At 46.7% G+C, this 9,575-nt stretch overlaps 1 protein-coding gene across 1 annotated transcript; it reads left to right on the top strand.

Annotated features, from left to right (window-relative positions):
* The first annotated feature begins 518 nt into the window (after positions 1 to 518).
* LOC118075260 (transcription factor Jun-like) lies at positions 519 to 8,726 on the top strand. Its single transcript, XM_035097162.2, has one exon. The coding sequence runs from the start codon at positions 3,932 to 3,934 to the stop codon at positions 5,204 to 5,206; it is 1,275 nt and encodes a 424-aa protein (XP_034953053.2). The 5' UTR covers positions 519 to 3,931; the 3' UTR covers positions 5,207 to 8,726.
* Positions 8,727 to 9,575: the final 849 nt, after the last annotated feature.

Below are 9,575 nucleotides of genomic sequence, written 5' to 3'. Positions count from 1 at the left end.
TCAGAAGGTCGGCGGTTCGATTCCCTGTGACGGGGTGAGCTCCCGTTGCTTGGTCCCAGCTCCTGCCAACCTAGCAGTTCGAAAGCACCTCAAAGTGCAAGTAGATAAATAGGAACCGCTACAGCGGGAAGGTAAACGGCGTTTCCATGTGTTGCTCTGGTTTGCCAGAAGCGGCTTTGTCATGCTGGCCACATGACCTGGAAGCTATACGCCGGCTCCCTCGGCCAATAATGCGAGATGAGCGCGCAACCCCAGAGTCGGTCACGACTGGACCTAATGGTCAGGGGTCCCTTTACCTTTACCTTTACCTCTTCAATTACTACTCATAATTCCCCCCACCCCTCCTTTCTTCCCCCTCCCTACTTCCCTCACCTATGTGCAATATTATTGGTATTTGCCTATTTTATTCTGCTATGTTGCTTATTTTTATTTTAATCTTAATGTACACTTTCTTTTCCATTATTATCCATTAACCTTGCGATTCAAATCTACTCTATATCCTATTGCCTACTTTCCTTTTTCCTCTTTCTTCATCTTTCTTTCTTCACTTTCCAATTCTTTATTTTCTTTCTTTCATATATAATTCTACACTTTCCCATTCTTTATTAGCTTTCTGGATACTAATACTGTTAATTTTGCCATTGTCACGAACTCACAAATTTTTTATCTCCATTCCGACAATTCTGGTATTGTTGATGTTTTCCAACTCTTAGCAATTAATATTCTTGCCGCTGCTGTCCCGTATAGAAATATATTCCTTTTATCTTTTGGGATGTCATACGTTAATGGCACTTTTTAAGAGCACATTTTCCCGACCCACTCAAAAAGCGCACCACGCCAGAAGTCCAGTACTAAGGAATTTTTTAAACTCAACAAGACATATATATCACTTTATTGTAAACTGCACAGACTATATTGCTTAATTGTGAACTGTGCAGTGGTTGTCTTACAAAGATATAAAACATTAGAATTCTCAGTAAAAAAAGAGAGAGAGCCAGAAACAGGTATTTAAAAACAAATTATTAAAGTCAAAAGTAGCTTAAAAAATTGAGCTGCAGGTGTCTCTGCGTTTGAAATCACAGATATCTGTTTCATTTTTAAAAAATCTAGGCCATTAGGTAAAAAGTATGGAGTTGTATGGAATGTTCATTATCTGTTGATGGGAGATGCTAGTAGAAGGAGAACAATTGTTTCACGCTCCAGTATGTGAGCCTGTTCTTGTGGGTCCTGTCCGCCCCCGCCCCCCAACACCCATGGGGAGACAGGAGGGGAGTGGGTGTTGTATCCTGGGTTAGTAGATGTGTATTTATTTTTCTCTAGGCTCTGGTTAATGTGGAGTTAACAAGTATATTGTTGGATGGATATCTTGTGACAGAGAAGTGGTTTCTGCTCTAGGGTGAGAAACCATTAGTGGAACTTGCCCATTGTGAGAGAGGAGTGTCATAAGTGTGTAAGGTTCTACATTTAGGCAGGAAGAACCAGCTGCACAAATATGATGGGGAACACCTTGATTGCTAGTACTACATGTGAAAAGAGTGCACCTGGAATGCTGTGTCCAGTTCAGGGCACCACAGTTTTAGGATATTGACAAGCTGGAATGTCTGCTAAGGAGGGTGACCAAGGTGATCAAGGGACTGGAAACCAAGCCTTATAAGGAACAGTTGAGGGGAGTAAGTTGGGGCACCAGCCAGTGTTAAACAAACCACTTCCTACGATAGCAACCAGCTGGACTTCAGGAGTAATATTGGATCGTGCGTCCTCTAAGCTAGACCATACAGTTTACAATTTACTAGTCCAACCTACTGCAGTGTAGGAATCTTTCATCCAATGTGGAGTTTGAATGCACAACCCTGAGATTAATGCTCTACTGACTGAACTGTGGTGTTGAGGGCAGAACATAGACTTGTGGGAGTCTGTTTCACTGTCAAACAGCTCTTACTGTCAGAAAGTTATTCCTGATGTCAGCATCTCCTGTCTTGTAACTTAAAGCTATTTGTTCAGGTCCTAGCCTCTGGAGCAGAAGAATACTAGTTTGCTCCATGTGACAGCCTTTTAGATATTTGAAGACGGCTATCCTCTTGGTCTCCTCTTTACCAGGCTAAACATGCCCAACAGAAAACAGACCTGCCCACTCCCACACCTGCCTTAGTCACACCCAAGGTAAATTGTTGAAATGTGCCATATTGCTGCCCTTGGAAAATATTGGGAAATTACAGCTGATGCCACAATAATATTTGGTGCTTGCTTTTTTGACCATTAAAAAAAAAGCCTTGTTTAAATTCAAGGTGCCGGCTATTACCTCTGAAGTCCTGAATGGTTCTGGACTTAGGATATTTGAAGGGTCACCTCCTCCTGCATAAGCTATCCATCAATTGCATTCATATTTGGAAGCCCTGCCCTGATTTTGCTGGCAAGAGTGATGAAGTTGGCTGGGATGTGAGTCTTTTTATTGGGCCCATCATGATTGAGGACCTTCTTCCCAAGAAAGGCTATTGACTCCTTTGAAGATTTTTAGGTGAAGGTTTAGATCAGGCATCCCCAAATATTGGCCCTCCAGATGTTTTGGACTACAATCCCCATCATCCCTGACCACTGGTCCTGTTAGCTAGGGATCATGGGAGTTGTAGGCCAAAATATCTGGAGGTCCGCAGTTTGGGGATGCCTGGTTTAGATGTTTTCTGTTCTGCCTAGCTTTTGACCTATTTTAACTCGTATCTCATTGGTAGGTCCCTGGCTGACTGCCTTGCATCGGCATATAAGACTGGGGAAAATTCTTGTCTGAAACCCTGGAAAGCTTTAGCCAATCATGTATATAGTACTCTCATAGATGGACAAATGGCCTGGCATGATAGGCAGCAGCTCCCTAAGCTTCTATTTTCCTGAATGCAATATTCCCTTTTCCATGACGATGAGTATGCAATGTAGAGAACAGGGACTGCAATCAGAGAAGGGGAAGGACAAAATTAATTTTCACCTATGGCAACAACAAAACAGCCTGAGTGGTCCCTGAATATCATCAAGATGAAGGGTGGCTTTAGGCTGTTGGTTGTTGTTGTTGTTGGTTGTACAAGTCTGTTTGCTATTCCTCTGCCTACCTGCTGTGACCACCGTTTCAAGCATCTTAAAAGTTCCCGTACTTTCCCCTGCATTTTTGTTTAAAGATCTGAAATTAAATCCACATGCCTCTGTGCATTAGGTTTTTCTTTTGGTTGGTAAAGCAGGCACGTGTTCTGTCACTCGTCATCAGGCGTCTTTAAAAGCCTGCGGTGTTAACTGCAAAGCGCCTTGGAAGAGATTTGCGGCCGAAGATATTCTACTGTAGTATGGGCGCGCGGGGATCTAAAAAGAACCCTCCCCAGCCACATTCAGATTTACAGTACTGTACTGTATTAATCTCTCTTCTCTCTATGCTTCCCCTAGACTTCCCATGCCACCTCTCTAGAAGCAGCAGCGCCCCCTTTTCCTTTGTTTTGTCTGCGATCGCCTTCCGTAAACGAAGAGGAGGGGGGAAAGCAGAAGGCGAGCCAGCCCAAGGCCGCTCGGCCGGCCTCGGCAGCGCCAGAGCCTAGAGGGCAGTGTGAGCGCCGCGGCCGCAGCCTGGAAAGGCGGAGCGGCAGGAACTGCTAAGGCGAGGCGTTTTTGACATCAGTTCCTCTGGCTGGAAGTGGGGGGTGGGTGGGAAGAGTTTTCTTCCCGAAAATGCCACAAGTAGAAAGCGGCGAGCCCCGGGCGGCTGCCCTGGGGCAGGAGGCGGCAAGCCGGCGCGCCCGGTGAGAGTCTGCTGCAGGCGACGCGGTCGAGGCGGCAGGCGCGTTCGAGGCTGCGCGCCTCCTCTTTTCCCCTCCTGGGAACGAAGGAGCTTCAGTTAGTGGCGGCGGCAGCACCAGCAGCAGCGACGTCAACTCCGGCCCCGCTCGCCGTCGCACCCAGCATGAGCAGTGGCGGCGGCGGCGGCGGGCGCACGGGCGCCCGCGTGGCCGTGAAGATGGAGGTGGCCCCCTTCTACGGCGAGGAAGGGCTGGAGCTGCTCCCGGACTTCGTGCAACTGCCAGGCTTCGCGGGCGGGTCCGGCGCAGCGGTACCTGCGGGGCTGGATCCGGCCGAGGAAAGCGCGGCGGACCAACAGCACAAGCTGCTCCTGGCTGGGAAGAAGCAGCAGCAGCGGGACTTGGTGGCGGCGGCGGCCACCCCGGGCGCTGCCTTGCCGCCAACCGGTCCCTTCACCTCGCTGCGCCCCCGGTGCGGCACCAGCAACGCCGTGCACCGCCTGATGCCCGACGCGCCCGGAGTCGGTCAGGAGGTGGGCTCCGGCGTGCTGCAGCCTCTCTTGAAGCTGCCGGCGGCCGCCGATCTGGAACAACTGCTGATCCAAGCGGCCAGCCCTGGCCTGGCCGGTCCGGCCAGCCCCAGCGGCGGAGGGCCTTCGGTGGCGGCGGCGGCGGCCGCCGGGGGCTCCTTCTTGTACCGGTCTCCGCAGCCCTCAGCCCAGCAGCAGGCGGTGACGCAGGAGCAGGAGGGCTTCGCCGACGGCTTCGTGAAAGCTCTGGCCGACTTGCACAAGCAGAACCAGCTGCTCGGCGTGTCTCCGGCGCCCCTCTCGCCCACCCAGCACCCGGGGGGTCCCTGTTGCCCTCCGTCCCGCCAGGAGTCTCCCACCGTCTACACCACCTTGGGCGGCTTCAACCCGGCCAGCCCGTCGACCGGCGGCACTTTTTTCTCTCCCCAAGTCGTGGCTCGCCTTCCAGCGCCCGGCTCGACGGGCAGAGCTTTGGAGGAGCCACAGACGGTGCCGGAGGCGGCCGTGGTGTCCGTTCCTCCACCTCCGGCGCTTTCGTCCGGAGACTCGCCGCCGCCGGCCTCCTCCTTGTCTCCACTGGACGCCGAGAGCCAGGAGCGCCTGAAAGCCGAGCGCAAGAGGCTGCGCAACCGCATCGCGGCCTCCAAGTGCCGTCGGCGCAAGCTGGAGCGCATCGCCCGCCTGGAGGAGAAAGTCAAGGCGCTTAAAGGGCAGAACGCCGAGCTGGCCGCCACCGCCAGCCTCCTGCGCGCCCAGGTCACCCAGCTGCAAGGGCGCGTCCGGAGCCACCTCTCCAGCGGCTGCCACATTAACGCTGCGGCTGCAGCCCCGACGCAGACCTCGGCAGCAGCAGCTAGCCAGCCCCCCGGCAGAGAAGGACCCACAGAACCGGAGACCAGCGCTTGTTGAAGCCGCTCGACAGTCCCGGGACGGGGAGAGATACCGATGCGCATACAAGCTTGCCTTGCGTGGCATAGCGGGAAGGATGACCCCTTGATCGTGGCGCCACGATAGAGCCACCTTCAGTTCCCTCTTCTTCGGTTCCCAAAGGTGCCATTCGGTCACCCGAGGAGCTTGGCGAACGGATGGGTGAAGAGGTTCCTCTCCCATATGCATCCCTGTGCCCTCTTACAGGGGCCGCAAGAGCCAGAGAGAAACGCGGTGTAATGGGAAGTGTGGGGAGCAACAGTCTCTGCTCCTCAAGGGACAGGATGGGACAACAGTCGCTTTGGGCAGCCAGGGAATGTTGTTTACTCCGGAAACAAAACTTTTAACAAGTACTCTTCAGTCGAAACAAATTTGAGATCATTTCCAGCATCGATAGCTTTCCTGCCAAGTCGTGAAAGTGACGCTGAAGTGATTAATAACCAGATTGTGGTGTTTGGGTTTTCTTTCAGGAGCACAGGGTCAAGTGCACAAACATCAAGGGGAAGGAGGGTGTGTGAAGCTGCACCAGTTGATGCCCGTTCTGACAGTCCCCAGTTACATCAGGAAGCCTGAGGCTGGTGATTTTCCAAAAAAAACCTCCGGCTTGAAAATGTGCTCACTTTTCTAGCTTCTCCAACTCAAACAAAGCTGAAAAGCTTTGCAGATCAGATGTAGAAAAAAACAAGCACCAGATTGTTGCTGGAAGTCTAAAGATCTCTTCAATGATCCCACCTGAGCTTATGGTGTGGGCGGAAGTTGTCTTTGTTGAGGACTATATATTTTAGAGATTCTTGAATTTTATTTTTTATTTTTGTGGTGGAAGGTGGTGAGAGTCAACCTGTATAGCTTTTTCTTCAAGTTGCCAGGGGTTGTTAAAAACTCCAGTATTTTTTGGCTGCAGGCTTATTTATTTATTTCTAAAAAGGCTTTAGATTCTCTATGATGGGGTTTGGTAAGTGTTTGGTAAGGGGCATGTATGTCATGTTGATTGCTAGGTGTTTTGATAAGAGCAGTAATATTTTTAAAAGATAGACATGGGGTAGTTTTGTGAAATGTTTCTCAAGAATTTGAAATGGTTGTAGCTAATACAGGGCTTGTCAAGTCTTATGTACAGAGAGAGAACATTATTTTCCTGCTGTAGAAGTTTTATAGAATTCCTCAGACCTTGAGAGAGCCAAAATGTAATTGTTTAGGAAGATACTATAAATATTTTGGAAGATATGACAGTGTAGTTTTTCTTGGTTTAATAATGGAAAGTCTAAAAACAATTACTGTAGTTGCTGTGAGAATGTTTTGGTTGAATTTCTGATGCTAGATAATTTCCCCATCATGAATAAGTAGTGCTAAAGTACAGCAACAGAAGAGGATGTGCCACACAAAACTATTTATTTAAAAATTAGTGTTTAAAAAAATGGGTTTTTTTAGACTCATGAGCTCCATTTTATTTCTTGTGCCAGCACAAATCTGGGGCATTGATAGGCTTATTTATTGAAATGCTTTGGAATGTCACATTTTATTTTTATAATGTGCAGAATGATAAAAGAAATAGTTTTGGAAGAGTAAATAATAACAGATGATTTATCCTTCATGATGTACATTCCAGCTGTAATTGCTCTGTATGGATGGAAGTATATAGTGGCTGAGGCTGCAGTCCTATGTCCACTTACTAAGGACTAAGTCCCACTGAACTCCGTGGAGCTTGCCTTTGAGTAGACATGTCTAGGCTTGCACTGCCACTGCTATGCAGAAAAGGCTTGAATTTTTTTTAAAAAAATAGAACAATTCTATTGTACTGTGTTTTGAATAACACATAGAAATGTGGGTAGTTTTTCTTCCAAGAACAGCGTATAAGCTATTTTATTGCAGTTTCCATTGTAAATATTTTCTAGTTCTCAGTGTGTCTGGCTGTTAACCAGAAGGTTGGTGGTTCAAGTCCACCCAGGGATGGCAGGATTCCTGCACTGCAGGGGGGTTGGACTAGATGACCATCCTGACCCCTTCCAACTTACAATTCTGTGATTTTGTGATTCCAGGTGGGAGGAGGAAAGAGAAGTTTGAAGTCTTTGAGATTTGTTTTGAAGTGGGATCAGTAAAAAGAAACTGTTGCCTGCAATTTGTTTAACTGAGAGTTTTGATAGTTTTCTGGTCAAAGTGTTCTGTGCATAATCTCCTCCCCGTCCCCACTTGTATAGAGTACAGTTTGGATGCTTCTCAAAATGCAGTTTTATTGTTTCTGTGGCTTATTTTAAACTTGAGCTTTAAATATAACAATCCTTGCCTGGATATAACATGTGAATGAGCTTGTGGCAGTATATATATATATATTACTTTCCATAAGGCAGTACTGTGACAACCTTGCTTGATAAATAAGTATAAACAGATGTCATAGATTATATTACACAGCACCATTTCCATGCTTTGGAGCAATGCTTTGCATATTTACTTGGAAGTAAGTCCCAATAAGTTAAGTCAAGCTTATTCCCAAGTTAAGTACGCATAGCATTGCAGCTCCAACTTAATGACATCAGGAGCTTTTTGTATTTGGAATCATAATGCTGCAAATATGTGAAATAACCAGTCTTATCCTTTTAGAAATGGAGAAACTGGGAAGAAAGCTTAATTCGTTTGATCAGTCCATTTGATCAGTTGCATTAATTGCCAGAGTTTCATCAATATGGCAGAAAAAGTACTTGAGCTCGCATACCGTATTCCTAAAGGATAATGTAGCAAAGGTGGAGACTTTATAGCAGTGCCTTAAGTGTGAGGGATGCAAATTAGATAAAGAGTTGTACAAAAGGTATCATCTTAGCTGGGACCAGAGCAGCTACTACATTTATATAGCTGAAAATGCCCGATGGTGTGACAATGTTTTTTTCTCAGGTGGGTTCTAATCTGGAATATTAAATCTAAGGGAAAAAAGCCCAGGTTTAGATAAACCACGTTTGTTGCTCTTTCTCAAATGTAACTGGAAATTGCATGTTTCTTGCAACTTGTTTCTTATCTTTTCTGATAAGGGTACATAATAACTCTGGCTGTCTCAGAGGTTGGAGCTGAGAACCTACATTTTCTTACCTGTTGCGATTGGTAGGGCTGCATGCTGCATCATTTCTGCCAAAAGCATATTTTGCTTCTTGAAATATCCTCAGTGTTCTAGGTGGTTCACCCATTTTGTAGCCTTTTCTGCTAAAGTCAGTAACACAAAGTTAACAACTTTGTGTTTGCTATCTGCCTCATATTTGTATTAATGGCTCTTGTTTTTCTAAAAGTACCAGTCGCCCTGTCAGTGTCCCTGCAAACCTATTTAAATGCAATGTCGTTTACGACTGAACATTTTACTTTCTGACCCACCAATAGAATTCCTCTCATTCCCCAGCCTCAGATGCATTCAAGCCCATTCCATGTCGTGGTCTGTCCCTATCCTCTCACCCACCCAGTTCTGAGAATCTCTCCTCTCTCTCTCTCTCTCTCTCTCTCTCTCTCTCTCTCTCTCTCTCTCTCTCTCTCTCTCTTTACAGAGGTGAGTTAGTACCTGATTGATCATTCCTTTAAAATGCACTTTTCTCATCTGCATCCACCTTTCCACTCCTTTCTGGTTGCTCTTTTGTGTGCATGTATTATAGTAAGCCTTTGGTTTGCTGTCTTTGGCTCCTGCACATTTGATAATTTTAAGAATACCCACCATATACACACACAGGCATGCACACACAAAATTCTAGGCTGAACGGTACTCACCTGCATTAGCACTTCATTGGGCAAATATTCCAGTTTCTAGTGAGCTTGGTGATCCGGGTGATGTCCATTGTTGAACTGGCATGGCACTTTCTGTTAGTGAAAAAGGCGATTTAAAGGGACTGTTTCCTTAAGTAGACGGAGGGCAGCTGGTTTTCCTGCACACTTACATAGCCCACATGAACACTCAGGTAGTAACTCGCATGGTTGTGTGTCTAGAAGAGCTGACTAATTTGCTGCTAACTTAGTGAATGACGATGTGTCACAACTCCTACCCAATTTCTCTTTTTAACACACTGGTGGTATAGGTCTGGCTCTCAAAATATATTTTTTTCTATTGTTGGGTGGAAGCTCGTGTTCAGGTGTGGACTTGATCTTCAAATACATAACATGATAGGTTTTTGTGTGTGTGTGTGGACCTAGATGCTCAGAATGGTGCGTGATTTTATAGCAAGTATCTTCTTCAGCTACAAAAAAAATGAATTGCTGGGTTTAAAATGTCAACTATCTGAATGGTGGTGGCGCTTTCCATTTTTAACCAGTGCTGAACTGTTGCCATAAATACTAGTAGGGTGGTGTTTTTCATTTTTAAGTACTCAAAAGCAGATCTGCACTAAGTGAC

This window comes from Zootoca vivipara, chromosome 16 (assembly GCF_963506605.1).
Source record: "Zootoca vivipara chromosome 16, rZooViv1.1, whole genome shotgun sequence".
NCBI lineage: Eukaryota > Metazoa > Chordata > Lepidosauria > Squamata > Lacertidae > Zootoca > Zootoca vivipara.
Note: the sequence above shows the minus strand (reverse complement) of the source record. Positions and strands in the feature narration are given on the sequence as shown.

Coding starts and splice junctions, on each gene's coding strand:
- LOC118075260 (XM_035097162.2), top strand. CDS start 3,932: ATGAGCAGTGGCGGCGGCGGCGGCGGGCGCACGGGCGCCCGCGTGGCC.